This window comes from Cervus canadensis, chromosome 15 (genome assembly GCF_019320065.1).
Source record: "Cervus canadensis isolate Bull #8, Minnesota chromosome 15, ASM1932006v1, whole genome shotgun sequence".
Classification (NCBI taxonomy): Eukaryota; Metazoa; Chordata; class Mammalia; order Artiodactyla; family Cervidae; genus Cervus; species Cervus canadensis.
Genome location: NC_057400.1, coordinates 37,627,095 through 37,642,463, shown reverse-complemented (window position 1 = coordinate 37,642,463; position 15,369 = coordinate 37,627,095). Strand labels below are relative to the sequence as shown.

At 41.4% G+C, this 15,369-nt stretch overlaps 1 protein-coding gene across 2 annotated transcripts in view; it reads right to left on the bottom strand.

Moving 5' to 3' along the window:
* GALNT5 (polypeptide N-acetylgalactosaminyltransferase 5) overlaps positions 1 to 15,369 on the bottom strand; it is a 41,940-nt gene that overhangs the window by 19,088 nt on the left and 7,483 nt on the right. For both annotated transcript variants that reach the window (XM_043487754.1, XM_043487755.1), the window contains exons 2-3: positions 7,797 to 7,963; positions 6,129 to 6,248 (exon numbers count right to left, since the gene is read on the bottom strand). In XM_043487754.1, coding sequence (XP_043343689.1) covers positions 6,129 to 6,248; positions 7,797 to 7,963 — 287 coding nt within the window. The remainder of the gene's footprint in view (positions 1 to 6,128; positions 6,249 to 7,796; positions 7,964 to 15,369) is intronic.

The following is a 15,369-nucleotide window of genomic DNA, read 5'->3' as shown; positions in this document are numbered from 1 at the left end:
CATGCATGCTAAGTCGCTTCAGTTGTGTCCAACTCTGTGCAACCCTACGGACTGTAGCCCACCAGGCTCCTCTGTCCATGGATTCTTCAGGCAAGAATACTGGAGTGGGTTGTTATGCCCTTCTCCAGGGAATCTTCCTGACCCAGGGACTGAACTCACGTCTCTTATTGTCTCCTGCATTGGCAGGCAGGTTCTTTACCACTAGCGCCACCTGGGAAGCTGAGGCCCAAAGATATTACAAAAGCTTTACCTGGCAGGCCTCTTGAGGGAAAGCTGCCATCTCCACACCAGACTTGGTTCATAGTTTGTGCCCTAGAGTCTCTGAAGCAAGATACAGTCAAGGACTCAGGTCCTCCAGCCCCCTTAGCTGGACATGCACTTGTAAAGAACTGCATTCCTGACCCAGGTTCCCCCAGTTGGAGACTGTCTCAGGCCAAGACTTCTTTCTCACCTTATGGGTGATGGGTAGATCTTCAGGACATTTTTTTCTTACTACTAGCCCTTCCCCCTTTCTCTCATCCTGGCCCCCAGGCTCTAAAACAGGAGGAACCTTATTTCAGGCTCTTTGGTCAGTAAGATGATCTACACATCTGCTCTGATCCACCATCCATTCTTCTTTGGGAAAATACTGAACACTGGGGGAGTCAGTGCTGTCTTCTGTCTGGCTTCCTACCTATACTTTTTACTTATGTGATTGCAGGAAATGCTTGAAGGCTTGACTGTTACTTTTAATTTGGTTTATTGTTTTAATTGACCACTCTGACTCTTAGCTGCACCCCTCAGCATCTGAAAAACCTACAATAACATCACTGATTTTTGATTTGATGCTTACTCTGTGCCAGATACTGTTCTGAACATTCTGAATGATTATCTTATTTCTTATTTAAGGTTTATCCTTGTGACAAACCTGAAGTATAGGTCTAAGTTTTATCCACATTTAAGAGGAATGAAACACTTAGGCAACTTTGCCAAGTTTGCAAAGCTACGTGGCAGTCTGGTACTAGAAAATATCTGCGTACACCCTCTTGCCTCTCCCCTCCCACCCCCCACAAATGAGAAAGAGACAGAGCTATGAGTATTGGAAAGCTTAAAGTAAAAGCAGAAGATAGCAACAGGCAAAGAAAAAGGTGCAAATAAATACCTGGATGATAGATTATTATCTACTGAAATGTCTAAACTGCTTCTTAATGAAGAGATCTTACTAATTACCTGATTAACAATGGAATTTTTGCATAAAGGTGAAGGGACTAACCTTAGCCAAAGTCTTGATGGGAAGGGGTCTTGAGATGTCTCTTTAGATAGGAACAGGCTGTGCTAGCCAGAAGCCCCCTCCCCATCTCATCCACTACTCTTGGAGGTGCATACATCTCCTGATCATGCTGGGATTGGAGGGGGGGTCCTATTTTCCAGGAGTTATGGATTGCTTGATGATGGAAGCTATAGTTTCCTAAGGGTGCCCTCTTGCATAGACTTCTCCTTATCCTGGGAAGGCTTTTAGGGTTCATCTAGGTGTATAGGGTATACAAGTATGTTTGCTTAGTCTTATTGGGCTTCCCTGGTGGCTCAGATGGTAAAGAATCTGCCTGCAATGCAGGAGACCTGGGTTTGATCCCTGGGTTGAGGAGATCCCCTGGAGGAGGGCATGGCAACCCACTCTAGTATTCTTGCCTGGAGAATCCCTATAGACAGAGGAGCCTGGCAGGGGCTACAGTCCGTGGGGTTGCAAAGAGTCAGACATGATTGAGCAACTAAGCACAAATGGTTTAGCGGCATAGAATCTATGAAAGTCTGTCTTCTTTCTCTCACCACTCCTACTCCTGGTCCATTCAGTCCGGGGGTTTAAAGAATCTAGTCTCTGCTAGATTGCCTTTCCCTGTCTCCATGGCAGGTTTACTGGGTCAAAGGGTCTGGATCTACTTCTTCAGTCCTCTGGCAGCAAGATGGATCCTCAAACCTGCATTTATTTCCCCACTTGTGGGCATGGTGAAATGACATAGGATTGAATTTCCCCAGAACTACCTTCATTGTAGCTTTGCTTTTCTTGGCCTCATTGGATAAATTACTTAATCTCTTTGAGCTTTACCTTATGGAGATATTTCTAAAGTATAGCTAATACCTAGATTCCTAATAGCTGCTACGATGACTGGTTTTCAACAATTGTTCAGGATAGAGCTCAAAATAACTAACTCCGTATTGATAACTACCTGGAAGGTTGTTCTGAGAGTAGATTCCAGACATACTGGATTGTATGCAGATGGTTTGGTGGTAACTTACTTAGTTTTCAATTTTTTTGTGCCAACTCAGACATGCTCAATGTGCCAAATAGCTGTGGCTCCTTGTTGAGCACTGATCCCCCTTAGATTTAGCTGACCAGCTTAGGATACTGCTCCAGCACCAGTTGGTGATAGTGTTGTGTTTAGAGTTCCTTAATGAATGTGGACCTGCTGCCCATTTAATTTTAAAGAATGATTTATAAGTGATGCTAAGGAAGCTACCTGTTTGACCTGCAGAAGAAATGAGTTGTAGAAATTTATAAAAGGACTGTTGCTCTTCAGGGAATGTCAGCATTGGCCAGAAGTTAGACGTCACTTGTTGTCCACATATTTAAAATTAGCCAACTGATTCTTAGGAATGCTCACAGCATTACAGCTATTTTGCTAACTGCCATGTTATATAGGAAATGAGAATCTGATCTCTACTCCGACCCTCCAGAATCAGAGCACCTGCCCACCTGCAGGCTGCTCTCGTCAGGGTTATAACTGGCTTGGTGTGCTCAACACTATCATGATATCTGGCTTGTTCTTTCTATCCAAATTACCTCATTTATTTTTACTTCTGTTGCCTTTATGTAAAAGACTTTCCCTTGAGACCCACTGACCAAGGCCTGTCTTTTAATTTTTGAAATCCTGCCTGACCTAACTCCTCATTCAGAGTAAACAACTGATGACTGAATCAGATCAACAGAATCTATCATGCCCTGGAGCCTGAATGTAGACATTGCTTGAAGTTATAAAGTTATAGATTTGCCCTTATTTCTTTGTGGAAGACTCTAAAAGACTCTCAGAGAGCCTGATAGTACTCTGAGACCAAAATGGGGCCAACTCGACTTCTGCTTCTGCATGTCCTTGACTAGCTGATCTCAACCTTGCCTGTGGTTCCTCTTCTCTTTTCCCTGAATCCTAAAGGATAAACCAGTAGCTCAAGGCCTATCAGATTCTGGATTCAGATTCTTATCTTTGATCTCTTTGCTTAGTTATGCATTCCAGAAAAATTCTGCAGTGGCATCAATGCAGATCTCTGATTGTAGAGGCTCTTCAGATCCAGAGCCACCTGCTGCCTGTACTCGACCTGTGAGGGCTGGGGAGTGCCCAGGGGAGCTTGGGAGCACTCACTAGGCTGGTCAGCCTGCTCAGTGCGGGCCCTGAACGGTCCCTGAATTACAGCCTTGGTTAACATTGTACAGGAGACACAGATCAAGACCATCCCCAAGAAGAAGAAATGCAAAAAGGCAAAATGGCTGTCTCAGGGGGCCTTACAAATAGCAGAGAAAAGAAGAGAAATGAAAAGCAAAGGAGAAAAGGAAAGATATAAGCATCTGAATTCAGAGTTCTAAAGAATAGCAAGGAGAGAAAAGAAAGCCTTCCTCAGCAATCAATGCAAAGAAATAGAGGAAAAAAATAGAATGGGAAAGACTAGAGATCTCTTCAAGAAAATTAGACACCAAGGGAAGATTTCATGTAAAGATGGGCCCAATAAAGGACAGAAATGGTATGGACCTAACAGAAGCAGAAGATATTAAGAAGAGGTGGCAAGAATACACAGAAGAACTATACAAAAAAGATCTTCATGACCCAGATAACCACAATGGTGTGATCACTCACCTAGAGCCAGACATCCTGGAATGCGAAGTCAAGTGGGCCTTAGGAAGCATCACTATGAACAAAGCTAGTGGAGGTGATGGAATTCCAGTTGAGCTATTTCAAATCCTAAAAGATGATGCTGTGAAAGTGCGGCACTCAATATGCCAGCAGATTTGGAAAACTCAGCAGTGGCCACAGGCCTGGAAAAGGTCAGTTTTCATTCCAATCCCAAAGAAAGGCAATGCCAAAGATTGCTCAAACTACCACACAATTGCAGTCATCTCACACGCTAGTAAAGTAATGCTCAAAATTCTCCAAGCCAGGCTTTAGCAATATGTGAACCGTGAACTTCCAGATGTTCAAGCTGGTTTTAGAAAAGGCAGGGGAACCAGAGATAAAATTGTCAACATTCGCAGGATCATCGAAAAAGCAAGAGAGTTCCAGAAAAACATCTACTTCTGCTTTATTGACTATGCCAAAGCCTTTGACTGTGTGGATCAGAATAAACTGTGGAAAATTCTGAAAGAGATGGGAATACCAGACCACCTGACCTGCCTCTTGAGAAATATGTATGCAGGTCAGGAAGCAACAGTTAGAACTGGACATGGAACAACAGACTGGTTCCAAATCGGAAAAGGAGTACGTCAAGGCTGTATATTGTCATCCTGCTTATTTAACTTATATGCAGAGTACATCATGAGAAATGCTGGGCTGGAAGAAGCACAAGCTGGAATCAAGATTGCGGGAGAAATATCAGTAACCTCAGATATGCAGATGACACCACCCTTATGGCAGAAAGTGAAGAAGAACTAAAGAGCCTCTTGATGAAAGTGAAAGAGGAGAGTGAAAAAGTTGGCTTAAAGCTCAACATTCAAAAAACCAGGATCATGGAGTTTGGTTCCATCACTTCATGGGAAATAGATGGGGAAACAGTGTCAGACTTTACTTTTTTGGGCTCCAAAATCACTGCAGATGGTGACTGCAGACATGAAATTAAAAGATGTTTACCCCTTGGAAGGAAAGTTATGACCAACCTAGATAGCATATTAAAAAGCAGAGACATTACTTTGCCAACAAAGGTCCGTCTAGTCAAGGCTATGGTTTTTCCAGTAGTCATGTATGGATGTGAGAGTTGGATTATAAAGAAAGCGGAGTACCGAAGAATTGATGCTTTTGAACTGTAGTGTTGGAGAAGACTCTTGAGAGTCACTTGAACTGCAAGGAGATCCAACCAGTCCATCCTAAAGGAGATCAGTCCTGGGTGTCCATTGGAAAGACAGATGTTGAAGCTGAAACCCCAATACTTTGGCCACCTGATGCGAAGAGCAGACTCATTGGAAAAGACCCTGATGCTGGGAAAGATTGAGGGCAGGAGGAGAAGGGGACGACAGAGGAAGAGATGGTTGGATGGCATCACTGACTCAATGGACATGAGTTTGGGTGAACTCCGGGAGTTGGTGATGGACAGGGAGGCCTGGCGTGCTGCGGCTCATGGGTTTGCAAAGATCGGACAGGACTGAGCGACTGAACTGAACTGAACTAAAGCTGGTGCAGGACCCTGAATTTCCTTAAACTCCCCACAGGTTTCAGGTGAACTTTAGGGCCACTGGATTTATCCTTAGATGAGTCTATTACTAACCCAATTCAAATAGATCTTTCTGCTTCTTTCCAAACTCAAAAATTAGCCCTCCATTATTGCTGCTCTACCTGTGGGTCATAGATACTGCCATCCATAGGGAGACAGGGACAGAAATTGAGAACACATGTTTTGAAACTTCACGGTAGCTTGCCAGAGTAATATGTTAATTTGTTGTCTACTTAATATATATGAGTGTTAAAATAGACACATACCCACATATATGTAATTATGTTTATATCTAGATATACATATATATAATTGTATGTATAGCTATGTATTTTTCCCATTTCTTTTTTAGGTAATTCATTTTTATTATAATTTATAAAAGGGTCTACAGCAATGTTAATTAGGAAAAAGAAAGTCCTTCTATGATAGTTTGGGAATATGCCCTCTACTGAATAGTGGCAAGTAATTAAAATGCACCTAGCTGGTGTTTTTCAGAGTTGTGACCCCTCAGTGAGTCATTAAAACAATTTAGTGGGATACTTATTGCAAAAAGTTAGAAACTGGTGGAATAAAATGATGGACATAGGAGTGCTCATTGTACTATTATTTCAAATTTGATGTATATTTGGAAAAGATTAAACTAATAAAGATGTAGCCAAAATAAAAAATTAGCAGCTTCTTACCTGTTGCCTTTTGTGCCCCTGCCAGCCTGGCTCTTATTAAGCCATGTCTCTCTTTGAGGCGAAGAATCCGAACTTTTGGAAACTGAGACATGTATTTATCCAAGTTATCTTTTAGGTAGTCTATATCAGGGAGAAAATAGACAAGGAAATACTTTTAAAATAAGATCTGGATAAGACCAGATCAAATTCCCAAAAGTATGACATTTACTATATAAAAGTAAAAGTCACTATATTTTATTCTTTGAGCCATGATGTCATTTTGTTAGATGGATTTTTGTCTGGGTTCAATACTCCAAGTTTCTGTTTTTCTAAAACTCAAATCCACCTTTCAGTGTAGGTGAGTTACCAAGAGGAGGGCTTACTTTTTCTGAGGATTTGTCAGGACAGGTACAAATTTACCTTGAAATAAATGAAGCTCAGTTTCTGCACAAACTTTTCCCCTTGTAAAGTCCTCTTCTAAGACCTAAGAGAGAGACTATGCATTGTATGCAAATTGAAAAATTTGCAAAAGAAAGATATTGCAGCTGCAATTGGCTAAGACCATTGTCACTTCCTACTATGACACCCTCTCCATCACACCTCTGCTCTCTTGCTCTTTTGGGGGGTGTATATTTCTGTAGCTTAGAGTTACTTCTGTGTATGATTAAGCTATTGACATATCCCAGATAGGAATGGCTTCTGTGAATACTTCTGCTGCTCACTTTTCTACTAATTGTGTCATCTTTCTCTTAGAGAGGACCTCATAGATCCTTCAGGGCCACAAAATCTGAATAGGCCATTCCTAAAGGAACTGTTACCTGCTTGGTAACTAGATTCTATTTCTGTTGATGCTTTCAAGACCACTTCTCAAAGTTTTCAACCTGTTTTCCTTACATATCTCCCTGCTCCTGGAGCTCGGTATGACCCTGGTAGGCACTCTAAGAGACAGAACTGAGAACTGACTCATGTCCTTGATGTCATGACCAAGGCTAAAGTGTTCTATTAAGGTTGCTGTCTCTTTGCTACTTTTTACATTTTTCTGAAGTGGGTTGCATTTGGGGATTTTTGTAATGTGGTCTAGGACCTTTGGCAGTCATGGAACCTCTTACATACCCAGTTTTTAACAGTCCAAAGAGAGAGATTCTTCACTGTAATAAACAAAACAAAAGTAAAGACAGTGGTGAATTCTGCCTTTGAACTCTGTTGGAACCTCATTTTTCTGGTCCCATTGGCAATTTGTCTTCTCAACTCTTTGCTGAACATATAATAAAGTAGAAGCTGTAGGGCTTACATTTCATTATGTTCTATAACTAGCTCTGTTAATTGTGGTATCTTTGCTTGTTAGATTTCACAAAAAGGTATTTATGCAATTGTGGAGAACATCTTCTGGTCTTCAGGACCTCAAAGTACCCATCTCCAAAGACCTGTAATTAGAAAATCACTCCTACACAGCAGAGAAGTCAAAGCTGAAGGAGAGTCTGTGGTGACTAGCTGGACAAGGCCATGGATGGTTGAGCTGACTTTCTGTAATCCACAGATGTTTGGACTTAGGCCTCTAAGCCACAATATCAAATAATGATTGGGCATTTATAAAACATTCATTCCTTATCAAAGTATCCTGTAATTTTTGTATCCAAACTGTTATTGGCTCACATCAAACTTTGATTTTCCAGGGGGTAGTTTTCTTACCTTTGGTGCTGAAGTCATCCACCAGTAGAATCTCCTTGATGAGGTGGGGAGGAGAGCGGTTGAGGACGCTATGTACAGACCTCAGGAGAGTGGACCACACCTCATCCACAAAGCACATGATGACACTGGTGGTTGGGAGGTTATTGTGAACAAGTTGCTCTGCACACCTGGGCCAGAATACAAGCAGAGCACAAAAGGTGTGCCAACAAGCCACAAGGTGCAAGAGGAAGATAGCAGAAATGGAGCGCTCTCTCTCTCTCTGAGGACACAGAGAGAGGTGACTGTCTATAAGTTGAGGAAAGAGGCCTCACAGAAACCCAAGCCGCTGGTGCCCTCCTAGGCTCTAGAACTATGAGAAAATAAATGTTTCTTGTTTTAAGTCCTCTAAAAATAATCCACGAGGTGCAATTGTGTGTAAATACACATACATTCAAGTTATCTATCAATCATTTATCTACCTACCTATCCATCCATCCATCCATCTATCATCTATCTATTTCTTTATGTTTGTCTATCATCTATCTTGGAGAAGGGCATGGCAATCCACTCCAGTATTCTTGCCTGGAGAATTCCATGGACAGAGGAGCATAGCTGGCCACTGTCCATAGGGTTGCAAAAAGTCCGACATGACTGAAGTGACTGAGCATGCACACATCATCTCTCTATGTATGCATCTATCTATAGGATGATTTTCTTGTGCACTTTTGTTGGAGAGAGTTATAAATAAAATAAAGAGCAGAGGAAGGATTTTTGTTTTTGTTTAGTTGCTAAGTTATTTCTGTCTTTTTGGCAACCCCATGGACTGTAGCCCGCCAGGCTCCTATGGGGATTTCTCAGGCAAGAATACTGAAGTGGGTAGCCATTTCCTTCTCCAGGGAATCTTCCTGACTGAGGGATCAAACCTGTTGTTTCCTGCATTGGCCCAATGACAACTGTTGCTAAGAGACCTAACCATGCAAGACATGAGAACTTCCTGTGAAGGCATCACCCTGTAGTGGAAAGGACACTGGCGTTATAGGTGGTGAAGACACTATTTTGAAGCTCACCACCAAAATTTTTCAAATTATCATCTAGATTCTTTACTCAATCTTTCTGTGCCTCAGTTTCCTCATCTGTAAAATGAGGTTATGTGTCTTATTGAAAAGAGATTTACAGCTTAGTTAGAATGCATGTGAAATATCTAGCACAGTTTCTGGGCCCAGGAATTCACCAAATGGTAGCTATTGCTTTCCTAATTAGGTTATAGACCAAAAGAGAACATTCCTATTCTCTTATTTAATGTTACTTAATTAACATTAATTCACTTAATGCTACAAAGCAGTTTATGATTGCCTTCTCAACTGGCCTTCTGCCAAGTGCCAAAGAAAATATTCTTTCCCACTGCATGTCAATGTATTTATGGATATATATGATATGTATTATATACTGCTTAAACTCTTAAATAGATAGCTTCCATATCTATTTAAGGGGTCCTTGCTGAGACTCTTTGTGCTCCAGGGTAGCCACGTTGAAATAATTTTGCTGGCATGGAAGTGAGAACATGGCTATAGTGGGAGTTGGTATCCAGGTGGGTTGTAATTGGTCTTGGGTTTCCTCCACACCCTGAAGTGCATCAAGCCTCACTGCTGGCAGTCTTCCGTCTCCTGCCTGGGTAACTCTTCACATGATGGTAACCAGTGGACACGCACAAAGAGTATTTGTCATTTTTCTAACTCACATATTCTCTGTAATATAATAATTAAATTATGATGATCATAAATAAATATTATCAGCCTTCTGCATTATTTCATTTTAAACCTCAAACCAACAGCATCTCTTCTTCCCTCTTTATAGAAGAATAATTGAAATCATGGGGAGACTATGCCATGATTATACTGCTAGTAAATGGTGGAGTTGGGACTCGAGGTCTGGTCCAGTTTGGCTCCAGTAATAGCTATTCAGGAAGTCGTAAATCCACAAGAATAACTAGATGTGGCATTTTGTGGAAGCAGGCATTTCTGCGAGACAACATAATGGCACTGTGCTTAGTCCACAAATAAAAAAATATATGAGTAAAAACCATAGAAAAAAACACATTTGCATGGCACTTTACAGTTGGTAAAATACTGTTATGTACATAAATTCAATCTCTTTAACAACTACTTGAAATGCATACTATTATATTGTTCTTCAAACAGAGCAGACTGAAGCTTGAGAAGTTAAATGACCTATCCAGCACCATTCATTGGGAAGGCTGTGTATGGAAATATGAACAGATGGTTTAATCCATATCTGGGGATCATCAGAGAAAATGAGGTAGAAACAAAAGCGGTAGAAGATTTTGAAGGTACTAGTGTAGTATGGTTAAAGAGTCCACCTTCAGCTAGCTCTAAGTTGGGCAAGAGGAAGTAAAGTGAAAAGGAGTTGATTAGCCTGAGTGAAAGAAGAGTATAGACAACATCAGTGACCTCCTGTGACTCCCTCATCTCTAATTTTATAGTATAAATGAATGGGAAATACACATTTCACACCTAAATATTCTTTACGACATTTATCCCTGAAAAAAATAAATCAGTTCTAAAAAGGAAGAGTCAGCTGCATAAATTCTGCCTGAGCTATGTGAATCAACAAGCCTTAGTTGTGAAATCCCAAAGTTGCTATATCATTAAAATGTGGTTGACTTTAGAAACATCTAGTTACAAATGAAAATACATTGGGGAGAACTAAGCAAGCAGGCTAAAGTCGATGGATCTTTTCACAGTATAATTCAGTACAGTTTTGGTCTCTTTTAGAAGAAAGTTCTAGGAGGTAATGTGAACCACTCTGAAATTAGAGGTTGACAGAACCCTCGGAAATTTGAGAGGTTTGGGAAAGGCAGCAGTCTTCACCAAATATATGCCCCTCCTCACTTTTCAACCTCAGGTGATGCTTTAATTTCCCCATCAGGACTCAATTTATCATGAAGAATTTCACAGATGAATATGTAGATTTCTATCCCAGGAGATGGCACCTCTGCCAGTAATGAACAAGTATATATTTTAGATGCATTTGGGGAATTACACTGAGGGTGATCCTGTGGAAGATTGTGTTTACAGGTCATATTGTGCCTGGAAAAGAGAGTGACATTAAAGATGGGGAAGAGGGACACAGAAAGAGATGTGGGGGGCTTCAAATACAAAGCTTTGTCGTGTGTCTTGGTTCAGGTTGCTGAGATGCTTGGCCACTCTGCATATAAAGCTACCTGGTTTTCTGCATCACTAAACAGGTTAAACATGTTTTCAGGTGTCTAGAAAACCCAGCATACTTGTTTTGTTGAAAGGTACAGTGTGTTAAACTGGAAAGTCTTTTGGTCTTTTTAACTCTTACATCATTCTTACACACTAACTGTCATTGACTTCCCATAGGTGGTGAAACTATTTAAATGTTATCCTACACTGACCCAACTGAAGCAAATTTCCTTTCCTCCAATTTGCCCATTGGAAACCTTTCTGCTATATTGGAAGGAGGAGTTGCAGCTCAGGTAAAGTCTAAGTTAATGTGAGATACTTCTGATTTTAAAATCTTTTTTGAGGTTAAGAAATCATATATGTATCCTATATGCCCATGCATGGCACAAGTGAGGTATTTAGAGTCTGCAGACCTTGTGCTATACTTACAGATTAACCCAAAGATGACTATAGTCAATCCAAGTACTAAAAACAAATGGAGACTAATGTGGGGACTCCCCTGTCCTGCCCACTGTGGATACACTACCGTGGTGAGACAGACACATCCTGAACTTGACAAGGATGACAAGGAACTCAGGATTTAGACCTTTCTGATACTTACTGACCGCATAACTATGGGCAAGTCAGAACTTTTCAGAACCTCAGTTTCCTCATTTTCAGGATGAAATTACAGTGCCTTCATCACAGACTGTCAGTAAAAATTTGATGAGACAATAGAGATAAAAGTACTTTGTAAACTCCATGGTAAAAAGAACAAACCAAAAACGGGCAAGGTCATATGATTATCCACAAAACACATGCACACATTTTGACTGGGCGCACTGCCCTTTGCCCAGGCAGTCCTTTAATCCAAAACCATCGAGGACTCATCATTTACCAAGAGACTCAGAAAGTGATGTGTTTTGCCTTCTTGCCTCGCGTGTGCCGAAGGCCCAGCCACTAACCTGCTTTGAATGTATCCTACCGAATAAAGAAGGTTTTAAATCAGATGATTGAGAGGACGATAATATTCCCTCATGTCTATGAATTTTTCATTTTTATTCCAAAACAGCCAAAATGGACTATGTGGGTCAAGTCTCAGGGTTCGCACGTTTGAACAGAAGGTTGAAGAGAATACTCTCTCAGCTTCTATTTGCAATTCAACTACTGCCTCAGTGTGAGCGTTCTGGGGCCTTCCCTCCCCAACCTCTGGTATCTTCGGGAGGATCAGAAAGAGAATAGAGCATCTAGCTGAGGAGCTCAGTCCAGAATTATATTCTTTTCTATAAGACCTTAGAATCATTTGGGTTTCTTCTATTCTTCTCACTGATAAGGGGGTATAGTTGTTCTACAAAACTTTTACTTTTATGTTTTGTTCTTTCAAGGGTAGACTGTGCTGTGCTTAGTCACTTGGTTGTGTCCGACTCTTTGTGACCCCATGATCTGTAGCCCACCAGGCTCCTCTGTCTGTGGGTTTCTGCAGGCAAGAATACTGGAGTGGGTTGCCATGTCCTCTTCCAGGGGATCTTCCCAACCCAGGGATAGAACCCAGGTCTCCCACATTGCGGGCAGTTTCTTTACCGTCTGAGCCACCAGGGAAGTCCAGCCCTGACATTTAATCGGAATTGCCTGTGACTACTAAGTGAGAAGATTTTAGTCACACTCCAAAGGCTGAATCTGTCGTCCTGAGGCAGCCGTCTACCTGTCAAAGCTACTGGACTAAGGCTTAGAAATAGAAGCCACCAGCCACAGCATTCACCACTTTGACAACAGTCTGTTGAGCAGGCAGCTGTCAGAGTGGGGCTGGATGGGAGGGGGGAGAGCAGGAAGTGGCATGATGTGACAGAAATAGTTCTAGGTTGAGGTTAGGGCACCTTGAGGGTAGTTCTGTCTCTCCTGGAGGGTCCTGCGACCTTGGGCAAGTCACTTCCCTCCTCAGCCTTCTCTGTAATGTAAGGGGTGGGATTAGAAATCTTTTGGGGGAAGTTTTATCTAATGTTAATATTCTGTGATGTTCTATGCAATTTTAGCTTCATTCACCCATTAGTGCTTCCCTCTGTGTCAGAAGACATCTGAGAAAAGGTAAATTAAATTGTTGTTTTGGGTTTTAAGTCTTTGGGTATTTTCCCATTGGTCCTTGAAGCACTTTAACAAGATCCTACTTGATCTGGACTCACGCTTATTTCTGTGGTCTCATTTCCACCCTCTGTGCTCTCTCCAGTCTCAGGTCAGATTTTTCTGTTTCTCAATGGATCACTCTTTTTACCCTTCTCCCCATGTCTTTATCTCCCTTTGGTTTGCCGCTCAAACACTTGTGCCCACTCTCAGGCCAGGCTCAGCTTTTCTCGTCCTTGCCGGAGTAGTTCAGTCTACTTCCGAGGACCATTTTGTTCTATTAGCCTTGAAGGCAGGATGTATACTCAGATGTGAGACTGCAGAGTAGAAGGGAGCTCAGAGATACTTGTTCACTGCTAAGCTGTGACTGTTGGGCAGTTTTAAAGAATCATCTTTGCTTAATGCTGAATAGAAGATGATTTCCTATAAATTTTCTCCCTGACAAGACAACTGATGTGCAAAACTAATTCTCCTCAAATACCTTTGACTCTATTCCCCACTCCCTCCCAAGTATAAGGAAGACAGCTGTTTTAATTTCTGCTAAAGTCATATGATTATAGGGAAACAAAGGAGGGAGGAGCTGTATCCAATGGAAAGAGCATTAGAATTAGACAGAAAACTTTCTTTTGAACTGGGAATCTGCTATTAGGTTGCTGGGACAGCAGATCTATCATTTATTCTTTCAGAGTCTCACTATTCTGACCTGTAAATCACATACGAAAGTATGTCTTTCATAGTGTTGCTGGGAGGATTGGTTGGAATAAACGCACACATATAAAACACACACATGCACACACATGCACACACACACACACACACACACAATCACTACCTGGAACATAAATAGGCACCATTTTGGTGAGGCTCATCAAGGGAGAGATTCCCTTATTGAGAGAGACCTGGACAACCTCGGGAGAGGTGGAGATAGGATGGTCGCCCTGAGGGCAGAGCAGGTGTCGATGTGAGAGGCAGCCTGGGCTATGGGATTATTATCCACTAAGGGGTGGATCTCAACCTCGCCACGCACGAGCTGTGAGTCCCTGGGCAGGTTATCTTTCCCCGTGTTTTGTTCGCTCATCTGTATCACTTTATCAATCTGGTATGGCTGTTTTAAGGATCAGATGAGATGATGTATGTGGAAGATGAAAGGTCCCAGCTGCCCAGGTTATGACAAGCAGGGAGCAAACAGACATGGAATAGAATGAACGGCCCCCAACCACCTTACCTACCGCCATCTGAGACCTCAGCCTCCTCTCTAAGTCTCAGCTTCTCTTTCGGTGAACCTGGGACGGTGACAGTACCTGTCTTGAGGAATGGTTTTAAGTAACAAATGACAAGGCAAGTGGTAAAGCCCTTTATGAATACTCTGCTTCTCTCTCTATAGCTCCTTCTCACACATATCCATACACTAATGTTTTAGAAGTGGGACCAATTTAAAAGGTATTTTAGAATAGAATAATATAGATTGTTTTTTTAACAAAGAGGAAATTCTCAAAAGCTCCCTTCCTTCTGAAAGCAAACAACAAAACAGAGCTTCTAAACATTGTTATTTTCCCCAATTTTCTGAGCCTTGACTGTTCTCTTCTTAGGAAACTCTGCTCTGAATGGTTCACCCAGAACAGCCCAAAAGAAAGCTATTTTATGGGACAAGAGTACTCACTACAATATCACTGTAAGAATTCAATAAATTATTTTATGATGGTTAAATTGGGCCTTGGATGAGGTCTGTACAAAGAAGTGTACACAGGTTTAAATTTTTGCATTTACTAATTCCTTTCTCCCATAAATATTTCCGGGTCTTTGGCTATATTTAGGAGACAAAGTCATTGATTTGCTTTACTATTTGTCAGTTTTACATTAATTAGTAATTTCTTACCTGTTTTCTTCTCTTCAAGTCAGTAGCAGAAATGTGTTTTATACCTTCTGATCATTTCTGCCCTTATCACCCCCCTAATTGTGAGGAGAGTGTGATAACTAAAAACATCAAAAACTCTAGAGTCATCTTTTGGCCACATCTAACCTTTGTTTTGTTATGGTCTATCTTGCACCTTTTAAACAAATTCTGCTGTGTATTTCCAGCTTTCAGATACAACTTTTTAGTGAAATGGCACACTGCCCTCTAACACGCACAAACACACAAATGTGCATGAACGTGTACACAACGTACAATTCAAGAGCAACATGCAACATTGCTTTGTGTACATTTATAGAAGAAAAAGCAGGAAATAACCTATTAAAATCCATCTTCTGAGATTCCCCACCCCCCCCGACCT